General features: G+C 29.8%; 1 protein-coding gene across 1 annotated transcript in view; it reads right to left on the bottom strand.

Moving 5' to 3' along the window:
* The window catches only part of LOC142320294 (lachesin-like), an 884,028-nt gene that overhangs the window by 24,074 nt on the left and 836,684 nt on the right, over positions 1 to 23,270 (bottom strand). Inside the window, exons 7-8 of the mRNA XM_075358001.1 lie at positions 8,967 to 9,141; positions 208 to 335 (exon numbers count right to left, since the gene is read on the bottom strand). Of these exons, the coding sequence (XP_075214116.1) occupies positions 208 to 335; positions 8,967 to 9,141 (303 nt within the window). The remainder of the gene's footprint in view (positions 1 to 207; positions 336 to 8,966; positions 9,142 to 23,270) is intronic.

Below are 23,270 nucleotides of genomic sequence, written 5' to 3' on the forward strand. Positions count from 1 at the left end.
AGAGATATCATAAAAAAATGAAATCCTTATGTTTTGTTTTGTACATCCGGTATAATGGAAATTTTTTATGATTGCAACGTAATATAATTTTCTACCTTTAACTATTAAAAGTAAATTACTTGCGCATGCATTATAATTAATTCTATTCCATAATTGTAACGTAAACATTTATTATTAATTACATAATTATTAATCCATAATACTTACCAGTAACTTTCTGTATAATAATCGTACTTCTTCAAGTGGTGGATAACTTTCAACCAACCAAGTCAAATTATAACTGTTCTTTGATGTACTGAATGGTGTCGATCTAAATTGTGCTGGGCTTGGGCGACCTGAAAAACAATACAAGCATTACTAACTATTTGTAATGTATGTTTCACTCCTAATTCATTTTAATATTATTGAAATTATGTGAAGATCTCATTCTGAGAATCGAAGTGAATTCTTTACAGAAGATTGGATCTGATGGAGTAAAAATTATAATTGTAAGGGAAATATTATTAACAGATTAATTGAAGAAATTCAAAGAAAGCACATGATTTATTTTGTGCATGGTAATAAACGTAACTTAGGAGAAACATTCAGTCGTACTAAGAAAAAATTTCATGGCTACCTGAAGAAGAAAGAAATCAGTACTTATAGGAAAAAGGAAGCCAAACTGAGAAAATGTTAATAAAATATTTTCCTGCCGGCGACTTCTATAATGGAATGAAAAGTGTGAATGAAAAAGCGGTTGGAGGTATAAAAACATTAAAATAATAAACTACATTTTTAATAAGGTATTTTAAGTCAAGGTTTACATAATTTGGCTATTTGTAAGTTAGTTATTTTGAAATATTTTGTCCTTGTTAAAATAAATAATCAATTAGAATTTTAAGTTTTCCACAAAAAAAAAAAATGCATTTAACATGAGCTACTTGTTTATTAATTAATTTACAAATAGAAAGTTAATGTTTTCATCAAAGCGCCTGTTTCATAATATATTAACGAGTCAAATATGTATTACCTATCTATTAGATGCTTCGTAATACAGTAGCTGTTTTACAATATCTTTCGCGTCGTAGATGAAAAAAAAATATTGACAAATCCTTTGTTCAGCTTCGTAATTTTTTTTAATGGATTTACGTGCAATGGAATAAAAATAATTAAAAACTATAATTGGTCCGGTATGTTGACAATTTGATAAATATCCGTATCGGTTCCTAATTTTTTTTTTTCGCATCTGTTTGTGCTCCATCGGTTGGTGCATTATGGCCATCATTTTAACTAAGATTCTGATTACAATACGTCCTAAGTTAACGACTCTAGGATATTAATGCAACTAATTGCATGTTACCACTTTACGATGTTAATATTGACGTATTTTAATTAATTAAAGATGTTTCAATACGGTTTAACATACGAATAACTCACTAATAATTTTTTAAATTGTTATAAATTTATAAGCAATGTGAAATTACACGCGATAAAATAGTTTTGTTATGTTTGGACTACCATTATTCAGTGATTATCTTGATCTCTTCGTTAATATTTTCTGTACTGAAATCCCTGGACCGTTATTAAAATAATTAAGATTACGCAGGTAGTTTCTCTGGTGATTAGAGAAAATGTGTTACTTTTAAGATAGAATATCATTTGTCTTTTTAGAGGTGTGTACATTGTAATAAAAAACCGTGTAGGTTTGTTTTTCAAAACTTAAAAGCTATTTCTTTATAAATATCTTTTGATATTACACAGCTTTCAATAATTTTTAAAATGTATTTATTTACTTGCGTTTATGTTTCTTTCTTTTGTGTATTATATAGCATCAATATTGAAACCTTCTAAAGGCTCTGAGATTAGCAAATTGTAAGAGGGATCAAGTCTAGTCTCTTTTCAAATCGTATTTAAATTTTTTTAAATTAAATGCATCAGAATACTTTACAGAAATTGCCAAAGGTTGGTTGTAAACTCCAAGGAATTTTAAGAGAAACTTTATTTTAATTAAAGTGAAGAGCATTAAAAACCGTGAATAACGTTAAAAAACATTTAAAACATACTCGTAAGACCTATTTACATTTATATGATCAGTATATATTAAATGTATAATTAAAAATAATCACCCTTAATTATACTATTTTTTTTTTTAAACAAAATTTATTAGTAAAGTTTACAAGAGTTAATGGTTATTGTAGATAAATAATACAGGCAAATAATAATAATGCTAGAGAATTCCAGAAGGGGATATAAAAAATAAAATAAAAAATGGACAAGTTTTGATTGTGAATATCATCTAATTCAACATTTTTATTCTGTTTTAAGAAAGAAAAATTGTTTCAGACCGATCAGTATTTGTTTGTTAGTGCTTGAGTGTGGGAGTTTAAGAACGTGTTCGAAAACGTCTTTGTTTTATCGACCTGTAGATGAGTGTTGACGTTGATAGACCGGCGATGGACGCCAGATGACCGTAGGCATAGCTGACGGCCAATCTCTTTTCCACCCCGTTCTACCATCTGCCGGTTTCCTCCCGTCCATCTCTACGTAATCCATCGTACTGCACAAAATCTTCAGTCTTGAACGTATACTGGATTTTCTTCCCTTTGGAAAGGATTTAGTGAGCGTTCGGTACACGGAACTGTGATTAGTAGTGTCTGTAAACAGCACGAGGTTGTCGTTAATCCCTAGCTCAGCGTGACCTCCGCTCTAATGAAGAATTATATCCTCTGCATGGTACAAAGCCTTCTACAAAAATTGATATGACAACCCCCTTACGATCATCGGCTAGTGTCCCTTGATATTTTTATAACACTACTCCCCCTTGATAAGGATTAAACCAACATCCAATATTACTGTAAAAAAAAAAACTACTGGAAGATAAATTTATTTGAACACTTACATAAGTTATTCCTATTTCAGTCGTTTATATTATATAAAAATAAAAATATTTTTAAAACTCAAATATAACATGATTTACACATTTAAATTAAAAATATATTTATTCGTAAAAAAAAGTAATTACCGTACAAAAATTGAAAAGTCTCATCTCTTTCCATTAAACTTCATAAAAACTAAATCAATAAAAATTTTCAATATTAGATTGTTAATTATTTTAAATATTAACTATCAGATAATGAATGTGTAATTATTAGCAAGAAATTAAATATTCTAAAAATTCTCTTATTACCAATTTGTCTTTAAGACTAGATTTTATTTAAATAAAACAGATAGTCAATATTAACTGGGTAAACCATTTTTTTCCTGAAAAAAAAAAGATTTAGTTAAAATTAAAAAAAAAATAGAATTAACAGTTGTAATCATCGTGATATTACTTCTCTGATGAGTTTGAAATTTAATGAATTTCGTTAACCGATCATTATCGTTCTACTAGAATCTACCAGTCCATTAATCGCTACATTAATATTTCACCATAACAATAAAAAAAAACAATCTTTCCCAATATCGGGAGCATCTCAGGGAGTAGTTAGAAATCATTTATTTTTTTTTTAGATTAAAAACGGTCATATACTTAAAAAACTAAATGAGAAATATGTATATTAAAAATTAAAAATAATTTATTATCCATGAAGAGGTTTTGTTTTTAATCCTAAAATGTATTATAATACGTAGGAGTGTGTAATCCTATGCCTGAAAATAACAAAGGTATTTAAAAATTAAAACTGCGATTTCACATCATTCCGTGCCACACCTACTTTCACGTCTTAAAAAAGACTTTCTGGTGCCTTTGTGTTCCGAATACAACCCACACTATAGGCTACTTATAGTTAATGTTGTACGTAGTAGTTAAGAGTACTCTCCAATCTGCAGGAAATAATGTTGTAATTATGTACAATGAATTTTATTTCCCAAATATTTCTCGTGTTCGTTAAAAAGTTATTATTTTTAATTTCTACTCCATTTTCTATTAATTTTAACGAATAATTCTAGATGAAATAACAATTAATTAAAAATATATCAGATTTCTGGAAAATTCAAGTTTTGCTAGGATGAGATGATTTTTATATTTGGAAGTTAGTAGGGTATATTTTAAAAATTCGTTCGCGTTCCACTGGACATAAAGATATACTAAGTTAAAAAGTACAGAAATGTATTCTTTATTTAATTTATCTTCCGATTTCTGAAGATCCACTTCATTAATGAAACTCGCATCAAGCGAGTAATTAGGTCTCAAATTAATCAAAATATATTAGATTTAATGATAATATAATGAATTATAATCGTTGATGTATATAATAAAACTGATTAACTGTTTTAAAATGAAAATCTTGGAAGACTTCATTTCTTAGAAAAATAGTCTTAGAAGACCTTTTTAAAAAGTTTTTTTTTTGCGCGTATTTACGGTAATTTACCGTTTTTTTATTAAAAAGTAATTATGTTTATTATTATTGAATATATTTTTTTTTTTGTATTGGTGTAATATTCCAATAAATAATATAACGGTATTATGGTGTAGTGTGGACGGGTTTTGTATCCCGAATAGTAGATGGATTTAGAACAGATTAGTTACTACTGGCAGAGATAAAAGAGTAGAGAGTACAGGTTAAACGTTAATGCAACATAAACGCATGCCTAGACCGGTCACTGTCTACGTTCGAATGTTTGCTTTACAACGTTACCGTCAGTGAGTACAGTTAGTTGTCATGCTTTAATTTGTTGATAAAAAATGTGTTTCCTTTACGTTATCAGTCTGCCTACTGAATATAAAACGTAAGTAAAACAATGTGTATGTTTTGTTTATTGTTAGCGTAATTATTTTTTTTTTGTTTTAAAGAAGATATTTCATTAAAATATAAGATAATAATAAATATTAGTCTGCAAATCTAACCTATACATTTTTCTTTTAACAAAAATTATGGATTTAAAACAAATATTACTCTTTCATCAAATATAAATTATTTTTGGAATAAATTGTTACGCAGATATAATCAATTTATGTTTATCGTGTTAATACAAAAAAATAAATAAATAAAAAGAAAATCGTAAAATAGATAATTTAACAACTATACCAACTGGTAACAGTAAAAAAACTATTTAAATACTAAATTTACAAAACAATTAAGTCAATACTTATGGGAAAATTATAACTATAAAACAAACTCTATAAAGATGTATCCACACATATATCATTCGTATATTCCATTGCTTATTAAATTTAATAAGGCCCATGTTTTTGCTTGTTTCTTAATGATATAAATTCCTAAAAATTTCAGCAAGAATCTAGTCGTATAAACTTACAGAAGTAAGAGTTATCATAAATCAGTGCGTCTCGCACTGTAGCTAGCTTGTTGTGACGTTTGATTAGTCTCCATGTAAGCTTTACTGTTTTTCTCTGTATGTGTGTGTGTGTGTGTGTGTTTGTTTGTGTGTGTGTGTGTGTGTGTGTGTGTGTGTGTGTGTGTGTGTGTGTGTGTGTACGGGTGCGTGTGTGTCCCCGAATCTAAATAAATGTCGTTATATTAATGTGAAATAGTCTGATGCTGGTAGTCAGTCTTATTCTTAATACCGTTATATGCTTTCTGCTTGAATAAAACGCGCCCAACGCGATTTTTATGTCGGGAAAACAGGCTTTCATCAATTCTAACCGTTTTTTCTGGGCTGCTTATTTCAGTCGGATTCTTAAGAAGATTGTCTTCAAAAACTTTCCGCATATCTTATCTATTTCATTCTACCTCAACAATGTCTTTATATTGTTTAAACAAGACAAAAATATTGTTTACTTAGTATTTCCATGCCTATACCTACATTTAGACAAAAATGAAAAAGAATGTTCCAAGGCTGTCCCTTAAGAAAAAATATAATTAAATTCATTTCTACTAGTTTGATATCGGATTTTATTTAGTTTTACTTTTCCTGACTCATAGAATTTATAAGACGGAAAGTATTTCTACCAGGTAGTAATATTGCACCGCTCTATGACAGTCTATAAATTATCCCCCACCGATCAGTTTAATTTATTGATTTAATTTATTGAATTATCGAATGTAGGTTTAGAGGTTATAGGCATTTGGCTAACACAGATTTTTTGTATTCGAAATTTTGTCCATAAAAATTTTAAGAAATTTAATTATATTTGTAAATTTTTATATAAAAATCTGTTTTCATGAATAAAGTAGAGAAGAGTCGTTTTTATTTTTTTAATTGTAATTAATTCTTAATAATGTTCACATTGATTACTGTTTGTAATTTTTTTGAGAAATCCCTTTACTGTCAAGTTATTAATTTTACTAATAAATAATCTGAATTAAGCAAATGATAAGATAAAGTGAACTGTTTGTGTTAGTATTCGTGATCATAACGTTGAAATTATAAAAGACCTGCCCAATTAGCTTAAAAAATAATTAGTCTTAAATTAGTAAGATTTTATTATTTTAACCAGTTTTATAACCTATTATTACTTCCTTGTATGAAGTCAAGGAAGTATTATGATCGCGAAAAATTTAGGTTTTCAGATTTCAACGGAAATACCCATTTGGGCATCCCCAAATCCATTTTGACTAGCTTCAGCGTGACGTCTGTACGTAGGTATGTAGATATGTATCTTGCATAACTCAAAAACGATTAGCCGTAGAATGTTGAAATTTTGTATTTACGACTGTTGTAACATCTAGTTATGCACCTTTCCTTTTGATTGCAATCGACTGGACAAAAAGTGTCCACAAAATCCCAAAATCCCCAAAAATTGGATTTTGGACTTTTTCTTAGCTGCATTAACACGCATCATTGAGAAATTTTCAACGATGTATCATAAGTGGTACTTGTTTTCATTGGTTCCAGAGTTATAACCAAATAAAATTTTAATTAATGAAATATTTTGCTCTTACAAGGAGGAAGACACATCGGATCAAATCCGATTTCATTTACTTTTTTAACTTATTTTTTTATTTAAATATATCAATTTATTAATAATTATTAACCACTGATAGTAAACATTTATAATAAATAATTCAGTAATAAAAAAACATCAGAAGTTATTTATGAAATAAAATATTATGTACTATTCATTTAAAAAAAAAGTGTATATGTAATTTAATAGGCGTACAAGGAAGTCATATGGTGTCCACATCAATTTTTTTTTATTTTATCACTGGTAAACAAAGACAGTGAACAAGCTTATATAATCCAACAATCCCAAGTAAAGAAATTAAGACAATAAAGAACCTTTGAATGAAAAAACAGATAAGATTCACGTGCACATTTCACCGTAGCGTAAACACAAATTAGTTTATTACGATCAATAAAAACGTACTGTTTATTATTATGTTAGTGTTTTAATGATATTTAATATGTTTTTTCAGTATAACGTTATAGCGAAATTATTAAAATAAAGGAAACTAATATAATAGCGTGGAATATTAATTATTGAAGATTGTTTAATAAATTTTTGTTTGTAACATCCTTATTGCGATCTTCCTCCTTACTTAACTACAGCAATAAAGTCGTTATAATAATGGTCGGCCTGGCACGCATCTAATAATAGCGTTACGCTTAATTTGGAAAACTTCCCTTCACTCGTTTGTATTCATGTATTCAAATGTGTTTGTGGGTTCGAGAATTGAGGATTAAGTCGTTCATGTAGATGGGCTTCCCATTTAAAGAAATCGCCTTCGCCTTACAACCCATTTGCTTATACCGGTTATTCTTAAAATGGAACAGAACACAACGCGAATAAAAGTATCAAAGCAATCAACGGATAAACAACTGTTCATGTTCTCATGATATTTTTTTAAATAAATGATCCTTTGGAAAATGATATTCCGCATAAAATGTTTTTGAAAATGTACAACTTTATATACTTTTCCGATTTTACTGTTATATAGTGTTGAGCTTATTATTAACTCAAAAAACTTTGTTTTTTTTTGTTTTAGACATTTTAATTTTTTATCTTTTAGACATGTTTTGTTTTAACTTATACACATATCAGAAACAGCCTGACAATATTCCATTATAATATATTCCGTTATTCCGTATGTAATTTTTATAAAAAAAAAAAAATCAATCCAGTTGTGTATAAAATAAAAATAAAAAATTTAACCGTTTGAAAATAACAAAATTAGGTAATAATAATGTATTCCTATTGCAGTTTTGACTTAGAATTATTAATCAAACTTTTTTCAGTTTTTCTCTATGAAGAAAAACTTTTTTCGAACAAAAAATTTGCATGTTATAAAATTCGTTAAATCTATACATAATAATTATGGAATTACATATATCTATTTTTTTATAAATTAACTATCACAACACCTGAAAGCTTTTTGTAGGAAGAGCATATTTATATTATTTGCTAACATAGCTTGCTAAACGTAAAGTTAAACCATAATTGAAACTCGGATAATTAATTATTTACAAGTGTGTAATTGCTTTACAAGTCTTTGTGACAGACTTTTCTTGAATTTTGTATCATTTTCTATCAAACGTTCATTATATAAGATTTAAAAAAAGATATACATTTAAAACTTCGTGGGAGGGGTGATTACGGACGTCAGAATAAAATCGTTATAACTTTTAAACTGTTCGGTTTACTTCGTAAAGGAAACCATTATAAAAAAAAACTTCTTCTGAATAGCGCCCCAAATATTTTATTTTAAATAGCTGAATTAATTTTCTTTCTAAAGTTTTGTAATACTTATTGTCTTTCTTTGTGATTTCATCATATAAGAAACTCGATTAGCATGAAAATATTTTTTTTAGAAACTTGTCTATACATTTTTTAAACGAACAGTATGATTATTTGTTTGTGTAGTTCAAAGACAGCGTAAAACAATATTTTTATCCAAATAACTACAATATATCAAGAAAAATTTGAAAATCTTTTCTAAAAAATGTTATTAATACCAGATGGTATAACAATGTGTTGTTGGTAACACTAAATGCAAATAATTATTGTCTTCTTAAATGATAAATCTGTTAGATTTGTCTACAAAAAAAGCATTCAAATTACTAGTTATTTTTTAAATTAATTTACACACCTGATAATTCCATGTATTTTTTTGCTTTTCCAAGCGAATTTTCGGCAACACAACTATAATTTCCAAAATCAGAGCTTTGTAGATTTTTTATTGTTAATGTATGCTTATTTCCTCGAGTTTCCATTGTACGTCTTTCAGTTGGTTCCAATAAAAAACTATCTTGATACCATACAGTCTGAAAAAAATAAATAAAATTAATTTGTAATTTATCTTTAAAACTAACTAAAAATAATAATATTCTTTACATAATAATTTACTCACATCACACAGTAGATTCAGTAACGACATACAAGGGAAAATTATTTTTTGAAATATCTATTGTTTTTTATCAAGAAATAGTTACGAATGGCCCTGATTTCTCGTACTTTAATACGCAATACTCCAAAGAAAGAAAATAAGTAGTACAAGTAGGAATTGAGTAAATTGTATGCAGTCCTTTTATTATGTCAAAAAAAATCATATTTCATACCGTGGAATATTATTGTCTTTTTTTTACCACTATAATGCCTATTTCACTTTAAAAAAATTAGTTTTCCGAGATAAAAATAATTTTTCATAAAGAAATTGTAATGACTAATTGAAATCAGCATATTAAAAATCTGTTAAACCGGACATCAATTAAAAAAAATAATTTTTTATGGGAATCCTTTTAGTGGGTAGAGTCCCCGATTTCTGAATGTAACCTGCGGAAGATTTTAAGGAATTTGAAAGAGAATAAAGAACTGGGGAGGGTAGAATTTCGTAAGAATTCTACAAACACACGCATGATACTGCAGTAAAAAATTCTAGGATATTTTTACTTCGCCACATAAGCTTGAAAAAGCTTGTGCGTGGGAATATAAATTTGGAATTTTATAGTATATGAAAAATCTCATGCTTCACCGGGATTCAAAACCAGGACCTCCAGATAAAAGGCCGAAACGGTACTTTTATGGAGACGGCAATCAATTGAAAAGGTGGTATTATAAAATATAATGTTTTTCCGTTCAACAAAGCTAGTTTAAATGATGGAAAGAACTGTCAATAAAGGAATTAGTTCAATAAAAAATGTTGCAAAATTATTCATCGCTCTCGCTTAAACAGCTGAAATTTTGGATCTTACTTAATGGGGAATTGAATTAATTTTAAGCAAGTTTCAGCAAATTAAATGCAATTATGGATAATATATAATAAAACTAAACTATTATAAAACTATTATTCTGACTATTATAAAATAAAAATTAAGAATTAAACGTCAAAAAGTGTTTGCTTTTTTTATAGACCAGTCTTTTATGAGGTCGATAGGGATGCTAACTCTAGTGATTGGAAATTCACTAAAAACTGCCTGCTTGTTTTGAAGGGTTTGTGTCATGGTACTTGAGATTTTACTTGGGTGTTAATCTCAAACTTTTCGTACTTCCTAGGAGTGAAGCAGTACTTTGGGACTTCAAAGTATTGCTTCACTTCTGAACAATATATATAGTAGTTGTCTTCATTGTTCATCAGTGACATTGGTAATTAATTGGATTATATTTTTATTAGTGGCATGAATTTTAAGAAATAGCATTGACAGATAATATCATTTATTTGAATTCATACCGATTAACTAATTTATCAGATATGGTACCGCTGATATATTAAATGAATAGATTAACAATTAATATAACCCACCTTATCAGCAAGTTCATATGTACTCTAGATCTTTCGGTTTACTTGGAAGCCATCATCAGGAGTTAAAATTAATACATTAAAAGTCAAAAGTTTAAAAAATCATAATTAAAAATTTTAAAACACTCATGACTGTCCCGGTACGAATAACATAGATGGGTGTAATATTATTCCCATCTGTATTCTTTATTAATCTTTATTCTCTATTATTAATATTACTCTCATCCGAATGATCGAGAGTACATATCAAATTGCTGGTAAGGTGGATTAATTAATTATTAATTTATTTATTAACTTTAAACTATTACAAAAAAAGATTTTTCATAATGTCTACCGTGAAATTCGGTATTTGAAAAAACAAATAAAAAATGTTGGCGTTCAGAAACAGATGGATATTTGCGATAGAGAAATATATATAATACAAAAGTTAATATGCACTAGTATTTGGGTGTAACGCTAACTTTTTGTATGTCTTTTGAAAATTACGATTAGAATATTTTATTTAAAGCTAAGTTCTCCTTAATTTTAATATTTTTTAAAACCACGAAGATTCTTCTTCAAAAAAGGTGCTAGTTCGTCTCATTGTCAAAAACTATTGCCTAGTACGTAGGTTAGTACGAGGTTAGTGAGCATAGGTTATGTCTGGTTATGTTATGTTGATGCACTTACAATATACGTACGATTTCTCAGTTCATGGAATCAATATAATCTAACAAACAAAATCTACAGTCACTAACATCATCTAATTAAAATTAAAATTACAAATTATACATAATATGCTGTATATAAAATTTTAGCTGTGAAATTTCAAAAATTACCTAAAAAACGTATAATTCTAAATTAACAAAAATAATTAATCTGACTTATTTTAATCAATTTTTCATATGACAAGTAACATCTGCTCATTGTGAAATAGGAGGGAATTAAAAAAACATATAATGTATTTCATTCCTAGATGTCCTACATTAGCAGAGTTTAAAAGGAAGTATTTTAATAAAGATGTTTTAGAAACTAATGATTTATTATGTTATCTGAATGCCGAAGAGGATTTAGGTCAACTATTATAGTAAAGCTGTCTTCTGAATCTAATTACTGATATACGAGTATTAAAAGCGCTCTTTTTCTTCTGTAATATTTTCTATTAAATACTAAAACTATTTCCTGTCCTTTTTTCTTTTATATTAATTTTTTTGCATTGTATCATTTGAAGTTAAAATTATTATTTTTAAAATTGCAAACTTAATCTGGAATTTAGTTATTTTATATCAGTATTTTTTTTTGAGCTTTAATCTTTTTACAACTTCCCTGATGAATTTTAATCAGGAGTAAAAGTCTGATTTAATCAATTAAACTATCTAATATCGTAATTAAATTTCAATACAGACTGCATATTACAACTACTATTACTACTACTACTACTACTACACTACTACTACTACTACTACTACTACTACTACTACTACTACTACTACTACTACTACTACTACACCTATAATTTTTTTTAGGTTTTTAGGGGCATCGACTACTTTGGTCATTAGCCATTTTCCACTTAAAAAAAAAAAAGATAAAAGACTTACATTTTCACACTTCCAATGAAACTAGACTTGTTAATTCTTTCTTGCTTACAAAGTCTAACGAATACAGAAATTTAATCACGACGAATTTGTATTCTTGATCATACCACAGTTATTTGTTTACCCTCTAGGCTTTCCTTTCGACTATCCTTTCTTGCACATTTTTTCCATTCACCTAACGGCCTGAACTTCTGATGACAAAGTATCCGAGGCCACGAACATGGCATCTTCCTCCCTTTCTGATACCAGTGACGTTCTGTGGCTGAAATCAGGTGATGCCAACTTAGATGGGGCAGTTAGCATCGTTGTTATCGAATCTAGACTTGATGTGATCGCTAGTGACATATTTTCGGCGGCTGAAGAATTCGATTCGATCTCCAAAGTTGTACCTTTTTTTAACCGGTTAGGTATTGCTTCAGAGGATGAGATGAATGATTTTTAGCGTGTGTGAAAATGCCATGCCTAACCGGGATTCGAGCCTGGGACCTCCTGATGAAAGGCCGAGACGCTACAACTCGCGCCACGGAACGGCTAAAGTACACACTCTCTCTTTAGCTGTCCTCTGGGCTTTTGGAGGTTCTATAAGTGCAAATTCTATATAATCTGTGTCCAGTGCTTTCTCTCTTATTACTTTCATCTCCATTGCACTACTCTCAGTTTTTTTCTATACTCTTACCGCACCCTCCTTTACCTTATGACAGATCAAAGAAGTAATTTTTTTGGGCTTTTTCAGATATCTGATTATTTTTTACGTACAAAAACGATTGGTGGTGTCATGATCACGGGTTTTGCTGGTTCTTTACGCTGAGAAGGTCTGTTCCTTGTGTCAATAATGTCAATCTCGGGATGACTCTTTATAGCTTATAATGATTCTACCCACTAACTACTCAATCTTAGTATCAATGATCTCCCTATCATTGTAACAGGACTTGGTGCAATCGTTGTAAGCAACTACTCCACGTTAACTTTGGGCGATTAATTTTAAGCGATTGGATTCCCAAAGAGCATTATGAGCGTTGAAATCCCCCACAAAGTTGACAGGGATAGGCAATTGTTCTAGTAGGTTATATAAATTCTCTTCTCTTCAATTAATTAGACAGATACAAATTGTAAAATATTATGCTGACTGGACGGTGTATGATCATAGCTACTGCTTGTAAATGAGTGCATAGATGAACTACTTCGAAGGCACAACGAGGTTGTGCCTAAATCCCATAAAGGATTTAACTCTCATTAGTATCTGTAACTCGCTCAAGTTCGACAAACATCCATTGATATTCCATTGCAACATCGACTCTGTTACACAGATCAATGTTTGAGATTTATCTCCTAGGTTTTCCCTTAGACTAATCTTTTTTTATATTTCTTCTACATTCTCCGTAGAGCCTCCAGCTCTGAGAATAGGGTGTCCGAGGCCTCTAAGACATTATCTTCTTCCATCCGATCATCTCTCTCTGAAACCACCGATGGTCGTGGGGAGGATGTTTTGCGGCCGGCATCCAAAGATACCGACCCAGATTGAGCGGGGAGTATTACATCTAAGTCCATGCTTTATGCACTCCTCAAGAATAATTTTGGGGCGGCTAAAATGCTCGCCTTCTCTTTTGGAGGTCTCTGTTCTTTTGAAGGCTCTACAGGTTTAATATCTGTTTCTTTACGATCAGTCACTAACTCATTGTCTTTCTAATTTCCCTGAATGGGGACGTTCTCTATCCGGATCTGTTTTTCCCTTACTCTGATTGTGTTACTGATCGTCGGTTGAGAGATCTTTTCCTTTGTTACTTTTTGAACCTTTGGAGCCGGTTTAATAAATTCTTTGCTATATCTAATTGGTCGAGTTCTTAGTTTCTCATTGATGATCCCTTCAATCGTATTTGATAAGGCTGGTGCTAACTCAGATATAATGTCTTAAGGTTTCAGAGAAGTTGCAGGAGCTGCTGCAACCTGGGTATTAGAAATTGATTTAGGCGATCTATTATGCACTGTTTTCTTTGCCTCAAAGTAGCTAATTTTCTGCATGGTTTTTACTTCTTGAATAGCTAACTCTTCTTTATACATTTGGCAACTTCGCTATCTAGCTAAATGTTGCCCATGACAATTTGCACAGACTGGTTTATTTAGATGTAATGGATATCCACAATTGCAGACCTGTTGTCTTGTGCATCGTACAGCTGTGTGTCAAACTTTTTGACACCCGAAGCACCGAAAAGGAGTCGGTATAAATGAGCGAACGCCCAATCGGTGAAAACTGGCCTTTATCTTATGAGGACACTTCGGCATATTGAAGGTGTGGACGTGTAACGCGGAGGTTCTACTTCTCCGTTGCGTTATTTATTTAACCGTCGACACGCTACAACGCCTTGTTCAAAACATTCATCTACAATTTCCTGTTCTGTGCAGGTTACACGATTACTTCTTTGGAGGTATTTAAAGTACCATGCAATGAAATCTCAACGTCCATAACGCCAATCTTTTTAGCTTACAAGTAACCGAAAGGACTGTAAATCACTTACAGTTTCGACACATAAACCAATACTTGTTTTCCTAACTTGTTTAACCGGACCTGTTGCAGCTTCCTTAATTCCACGTGAAATACCGAAGGAATAATATCAGATATGTGATCTTTGTAAAATCCCTATAATTTCTTCTTACAAACAGATGTTTCAGTACTACTGATCGACTCTTCAGTCGGAGCTTTCTACAATCCGACCTTTCCTTGTCACTAAATCCAAAAATCTCCCTTTGCTTCGGATCTGAACCCAAAGGTTCTCCAAGACGAGGGTTTTTGTGTGGATCCTCTGTCACAGATAAAGTGGATGTTAATTGTTCCATAAAAAATTGTACGTCAGTCAATGTGTCATAAGGTGCGGGCGAAGAGATGGTTGGGCGCGCCACGGATCATAGATCCTGCCTGGGTTCTCCCAGTTAGCCACCTCCCACAAATTTAAAATGGGCCGGGAGTCAGGTACAGCATGACCCACGATACCGACATCCTAGGGATAGCACGTAGCAGTAAGGGCTCCGATATCCTTACCCATAGGACAATCCCTGCCAAGGGCCGAAGTGATTGTCTCACATTACACAGCGCAAGACTTCGGCAGAGCAGGCTTGCATCAGATCACACTCAACCTGCCTCCACAACTGAGAAGAGGGATGAGCATTCCCCGACCGCACTTCGGCCAGCGTCGGCAAAAGAGATCACGGTCATGCCACCCGCCACCGCTGTAAACAGCGAAACCGAGAAGCACAAAACCACCACTAGCTCGAATAGCTCGGGATCGCCAATCCCGTACTCCACAGGGAACTCATGAGCAAAACCAGTGTCCATTTGTCCGACATAAGTGCAGATACCGAAGTACCAGTGTGTTGCCCGCCCCGGACGTGTGCGTAGATTTTATTGCACGGACGTGGGATTGGATTTATCCGGAGCATTATTATTATTATTATTTTCTATTAATAAATAAATAAATATTTTAATAATTTAAAAAAGACTCATTTACGGCAGTTAGGGATTAATAATGTTTGATAGTGATATAAATTTTTTTGTGATTATTTTTAACCTACACATATATTTATATATTGATAGTTTTATATAATTACCAACAATTCTATTTAAATTATAATATAAACGTAAATGCCTGAAGGATATAAGATGTAAATGTAAAAATGTATAACTACCACTTAGTTATAAATAAAATTACTATTAAAATTATCATTCAGTAATTACCGTTATTAAAATTATAATTATTAATTTAATCGTTATTAAATTGATAATTATTATTAAAATGTTATTTAAAATTGATTCTGAATTATGTGTTCATGTTTATCTGTACTTTGACTAATATGATAATAATAATAATTACTGTAAAATAATTACAACTCGAATTATTACTTTTAATTTATGAATTTATAATTATTATTAGTATTAAAATATATTATTATTTAAATGTTATTCCGAATTTTATATTTTTTGAAGTTTGTGTTTTTTTAATTTATATGTAAATTGTTAAGTTGTAATTATTTTTTATGTAAAATTGTGTAACATACGAAGGCTTTATATAGCTGATTTATTGCACAAACGAAACAGATACACAAATAAATTTTTTTTTTTTGTTACATGGGCATCGCCGAGTCGTCAGCTTCGCGTCTCTCTTATGCGACTTCTCCATATGGAGAAGTTTTAACCGAGTTTAGTTTGGTATTTAATTTTCTCCAATCATTACTCCACCGGTTTCTTATTTTATTGGTTAGACAATTTTTAACATCTGCCACTCGTACAGGAATTACGTTCAGGTTATCACAGACTGTCGCCTTTCTGGCAGATTTGTCTGCAATTTAGCACTTTGGTAGCTTCTCCTGCAATATCAGCATGCCTTGGATTTCATACAAATACACATCGCTTTCCTCGTTGATTTAAAACGTATAAAATGGACAGGAGGTTTGCAATAAGGACGTTCTTAATGTTCTTAATCCGAATTGCAGTAAGTGCACTTAGAGAGTCGGAACATATTAACACTCTCTCTTCGCAGTGTTTCGAGTAGCGAAGAGTTTGATGTATAGCAATAAGTTCTGCCGTATAAACACATGCCATATCTCGCAGTTTCCAAAAATTGGCTTCTTCATTTACATATGGAACATCCATCACCATGTTCGGTTTTAGAACGGTCAATCTAACTTATTCTTCGTAATTTAACGTATTCTTCGTAACTACTCACGGTTGATAAAAATTCCTGTTGGATGATTATTACTGGCTTCTCTTTTATTTTTCCATGAGAGAGATCCAGTCTTGCGTTTATCGTTGGAAAACGCCATGGCGGTATTTCTAACGTAAAAATTGCTTAAGTCTCTGATAAAGGAATTTCATATTTTCTTGTCAATTCTGAAATAGGTAGCACGATGTTCATATAATGCATCCAAAGCATGATTGTTGAAAGTTTTATTATTTATAAAACTTTATAAATAGGAGAGGCCTTTATTTATAGGTTCTCCTATAAATAAATGCCACATAACTTAGCAATAGGATTTCTATTTTATAATGTAGGTGCATTGTTCAGGCTTACGAGATTAGACTATTCGCCGGACTTGTACGGAATGCGCCTGTGGTATATCTTATTTCCCTGTTATGTATTACGTCTAACATTCGTAAATGCGACTTTCTAGCCGATGAATATACAATATAACCGCAGTCAAGCTTCGATTGAACCAGTGCTTTATACAGCCTCAGTACTGTTTCTATATCTCAGCCCCAACTGATGTTGGATAAACATTTTATAATGTTTAGTTTTTTTTTTGCATCTATCCCTAGTCCTGTATATGTAACACACATGTAAGGGATTTATCTAGTAACAGACTAAAAAAATTGCACATTATTATTATAATTATTTAGGATTTGTTACCTTATTAGGCACTAACAGTATATTAATAAGTTTGTTGGGCACGCGTGAGTGCAAGTAAATTAATAACGTGAGATAATCTATGACTTTTTTATAACTTAACATTATACTAAAGTCGAAACAGCCTCAGTGACATATTTTTTGTAATATCTTATGTATTACAAAAAAGCATTTAACAAAAGTAAAAAAATAAATGGATTAGATTTTTACCTATTCTACGAACATAAAATTAATTAATTCCTCAAACGTAATTATCGCGATATTTGCAATAAATTATTTAAAAAGTGAATATTCTCCTTAACAGCACAATAGATTTGCTGGTAAGGTGGATTTTCACTTTTTTAATAATTGATCATAAAATTGTTTTAATCGTATACCACCTAGATTTTATATTGATTATGTAAAATACTGCCCATCATACTTGGTATACATTAAGTAAGTTTCATGATCAACCGCCCTTTAAACAAAAATCAAAGTTTTGAAGGAACTAATTAAATGGTTCGTTGGTTTTATTTTTATATGCTTCAAACTTATGACGTAAGATGATTCATTACAGACTTTTAAGAGAAATTATTAAGCCTAAAAGTACTTCTTAGAGGTAAATAATAAAAATAGGTAATAAAAATAATAGTAGTAAATATTTAGAATAGTTTAATAACTCTTTAAAAAAGCATTCATATGTTGATCTAATATTTAGTAAATAAAGCATTTGTTAACGAAATTAACCGCAAAACCTTTTTTGCATTCACCAAAGCGAAGTTGTTTTTTAACATTCGCGACCACCGTTAGATACTGCTTCAGAAGATGAAATGAATGATTTTTAGCGTGTGAAAATGCCATGCCTGACCGGGATTCAAACCCGAGACCTCCGTATGAAAGGCCGAGACGCTACTACTTGCGCCACAGAGACCGGCTACCAAAGAGAAGTTGTCGGCAACTCAGACCAGGGTTTAATAACAGAACCTTGACAGTATCTGTTGACGCTTCTTTTTACAGGCGTCATAGGTAGCCCTGTTTTTCAAAATTCTTTTAAATCATCATTAATATTTTGAGATACCCTAGCTATAAATTAGGCATAGTAAAATTTTCCTCTAGTAAGCAGAAAGATTTTTTTTTAAACAACGATTCGTATTGTTCAAAACATTATGGATTCTTTTTTTATTTCATTTTATAAAATAATCATTAAAAAATCCAGTGTGTTATTCACACTACAAATAAAAAAACAAAAATAGTTTCTGAAAAGGACATTTAATATTTTCAGCCTGTGGTTAATTCTTCATTCGAATTTTCTTCTGCACTGGTTTTTTCTTTACACAGTTTAAATGTTCTCAGTGTAATTTTTTACTCGTTGAGTACATAATTATCTCAGTAAATTATGGATAAATAAAATGCTTTAAATTACAGATATTATATTTTAATGATGACAATTTGCGATAAATTCCGTGGGATGTCTATCTTTCATCCATAAAATTCTGAGTTCAAATTTCGGTAGATATGCATTTTTAATAAGTCTTCTTTACAATATTTATTATTTTTCACAACACCATAACTCTTTATACTTTCCTTTCAATAGGCTACCTTCAAGGAGAGCATATAACGCTCTAACAACCCCGATAAATATTTATCGTTTAAAATAAAAATATTGGTAAAATCATATAAAAAATGTAATTATAAGAATTATTAATTAACAATAGCCAATAGGTCGTTATCATTTTAAGCTGTATTGTAATATTAAAATCTTTGATCTATAAGTATAATAAAAGAGATTTGTAATGTAATTAGTAATTTCTGAAGATATTCAATATTTATGTATATAATACTTGATTTCCTTTTTTTTGTAAGAACTGAAGGATCATTGTTTTCTAAATTTCTAATTTGTATAGAATGAAAGGGGAGATTAAATGTTTCCATAATATTGTTATTCTACAAATATTCCCTCTATAAATATTACCAATATTATAAATTCAATTCGCTTTCGAATTTTTGAACATAAGCCATAGAAAAAGTATTCCTTTAACTATGTAAAATAATTTTTAACAAAATTATTGGTAATTTAAAAATTCAAATATAAGAATAATCGTGTATCGGGTCAACTGTAACTTCTATACGGGAGAAAATAAGGCAGAATTATGGAAATTATCCACTCTAAAGATGGAAATTAGTGTATGCATGTGAAATTATGTAATGGATAAAAATAGTTTCTGTCTACTGCTCATAGGGGAAGAAAATTAATTAATTTTATTATTAAAATTTAAAATCCAATTCTACACAATACGTTATTGTAATAGTAACATTTATTATTATTGTGATTATTAATCTTATACATACACAAACTCATGTAATAATCTTAATAGTTTATTAATTTAATCGTAAAATAAAATTAGGAAGAATAATAAAATAAGATTTAAGTATAGAAACAAAAATGCGTTTATTCTCTTGCATAAAAAAGAAAAATCAACACTTTTTCGGTATAAATCTTGAGGGATTTATTTGAGGGGTTTACTGCTAGAGGATATCAGGAAAGAGATAAGAGTTGTGGTTTGGGCGCTACCGACCGACCACTTTACGTGATTTGTTACATAGACATGCGCAATTCAAAGTAAAACAAAACAAAATCTCCTTTTGTCTAAATAAAACAGAATAAACTTCTTACATATATTAATTTTCATTTATATATATATATATATATATATATATATATTTGTGTGTGTGTGTCTAGATGGCTAGACTGGTATTAATATTTCTATGATTACTTAAAGAGATATTTTTATTTGCAGAATCTTGATCTGAGATTAATCTCACATTTTTCGTGCCCAGTAGTTTCTAAAAAAACTAATTAGTTAAAAAAATGAAACTAAGATTAAACATTTAAACGATTTTATGTTGAAATCAAAATTCGGAAAACATAATGTCATAAGTGGTATATTATTTTCTTCTGATATACACAAACACAGAATCATCAAGGTGTTCTGAAAACCTCCGTTTCTTTCTCCCATGCCAAAAATGCCATTCCGTTACCACTTGAATTTGTGTCCATAATTAAGAAATCTTGGGTTACTGTGTCTAAAATTCAGTTTTTCTTAGCCGTTTAAGTCAGGATTTGAAATTTATATTTATATATATATATATATATATATATATATAGATAGATAGATAGTCAAAAATTACCAAAAATAACTTTTCATATTGGGAGATTACTTTGAGTCACATTTTGCAAAGAATAATTTTATAGTGTAATGCCTGCAAACGATACGTAAAAGTAGTTCTAAGTTTCAGTTTTAAAAAAATCGGACCCTGCGTTATAAGATGTAGTTTTCTCTTTCGAAATAATATTTAATATTTTCTCATATGATATAAGAACGAAAATTCTATCGACATTCATCATAGTGGCTTTAGATAGCAATACAGTAAACGAAGATTAAAAAAGTCTAATTTGTTCAGAAAAATAACATCATTGGTTTGCGTATGATGAACGGTTCAGGGTTTACACGCGCGTCTGTGTAATAATTTTTTGCCGATACATAAACAAATATTATATATATATATATATATATATATATATATATATATATATATTATTTATTTTTTTATATATGTATGTTTATTTATATATATATATATAAATTTATTTATTTATCAGCAGGGTTATACTAAATGTTTTCTTTTACCAATAATTATTTGTAAAATTAGTTAGTCGAAGAGAACTATATTTGAAAAGATCATTCATCTATATCAGTCTGTCATGACGATAAATCATTTAGAAGATGAACAAAGCAACCATTGGACCGGAATACGTACAAACGTCACTAAACTGTGCGCACAATATTCATACATATTTAAAAAAAAGAAAAATTGTTTACGAAAAAAAATGTAAAAACTGTTCAAATCTTTCCCTGACTCATATTTATTTGAATACTGGTTAGATTAATTCATTGACCAATTGTTGCCCTAAAACCTTTACGCTTGCATATAAACACATCTGACTGATGGGTATAAAGTATTTCTGGTCAGAACAGTTCAGTTTATTAGTTCCAAGGTAAAGATTTTTTTATTTGTTACTTGATCGTGTTCCGATAGAAATGTTTTTGTTTCATTAATTATTCTGAAGTCAGATAAAAAATAATCGATAAATAAATTAAATTCTCTATACTTTGAAATCCCTTAGTTTAAATGGAGAGTAAGTTATCATAAAAATAATGATATCAGAACCTAATCCCAAGTGCGCAATTTTAGGAACCTCGACCCTGAAATTGTTCCTTGCAATATACCAGAAGGTATATTTCGGTAGTTTTGATCTGCGTTTATGAGATGGGGTGGAAAATAACTACTACTTGTTTGTAAGTAAAGTTTTTAATTGTCACAATATCCCTCTTAATGTAAAAAATTTTGGTCAGAACAGTTCAATTTATAAGTTTCAGGGGAAAAAACTGTTTATTTATTTGTTGATCGTGTTCCGACGGTAATCAATTTTTTTTGTTTCATTAATTATTTTGAAGCCAGAATTATATCCAGCTTTTTTACAAATTTGATTTATTTTCTATGGACCTTTGTTAATGTACGTTAATTTGATGTATTTTTTGATTTGTTTACCCTTAGTTTAATTTTTATCGATTTTGCAGAAATGTATATTTTCAAGTGTGCTTTGTATGGTGTACTAGCTTGTGATAAGGTATTTTATAGGTATTAATAAGGTTTATACATATGAGGTATATCAAGTTTTAGAGTAAAGATCGTAATAATCATTAAAATTAATTATTTATCATCATCGTCATTGTATTATTTTTGAGTATTTTGATAATTTATTTTACGAAACACGTTTAATAACAGATAAATACAAGATATTACTGCACAGAAAACGAAATATTATTTTTTTCGATTCGTACAATAATTCTAAACCTCTCGCTTTTATTGCAGCTTTGTTGAGTCGGCCCACGTAGGCAACTACCTTGTTTTCGGCTAGATTAGACTAAGAAAGCGAGTATGGATCCATATTTAGTTTATTATTACCGTGCAGAAGTAATAAAAGTAAAAACTTAACTTGTGCCACTATGGAAGCTGTAAACGAAGCTGTAAGCTATAAATTGTAAACGAACCAATAGAAAATTAACTGTAAATGATCTCATTAATAAGGAAGAATTAATATTTAGATCAATGGAAGGGAATTCATCCTCTACTGGATGAATCCCTTTTTCGAACAAGGTATATTTTTACGAAAAATCAATCCATTGAACTGAAATCATTTGAAAACATTCTATTTGAACTTAATTGAAATGTACTACTAAAAACTCTCAGTTAACAATCCGCTTCGGCTTTTATTCGTAATTGAAAAATAAACCTCAGATATCTATTCAGGGTACTGATAAAATCACTTCATTTATAGTCTTACAGAAACGTATCCTTTAATTAACTAAATACTGATATACAATCTATATACATTCAAATTCTTGAACCAATGTTTTAATTTAAGCATAAAGTTAATTACTTACTTATTTAAAGGTAATCTCTGCATATTTTTGTTGTGGCATTGTTTTATATTAATCCGTTACATTTATGCGTAGAAAGTGAACAGGCAAGATTATTGATATTTTGACTAATTACATATCTAAGAATTATTTCGGTATTACGTATATGAGAAACTTAGTTTTTATTTACTTTCTCAAAAACATTAAAAAATAGCTTTTTTTCGAGAG

This window comes from Lycorma delicatula, chromosome 2 (assembly GCF_047948215.1).
Source record: "Lycorma delicatula isolate Av1 chromosome 2, ASM4794821v1, whole genome shotgun sequence".
Lineage (NCBI taxonomy): Eukaryota > Metazoa > Arthropoda > Insecta > Hemiptera > Fulgoridae > Lycorma > Lycorma delicatula.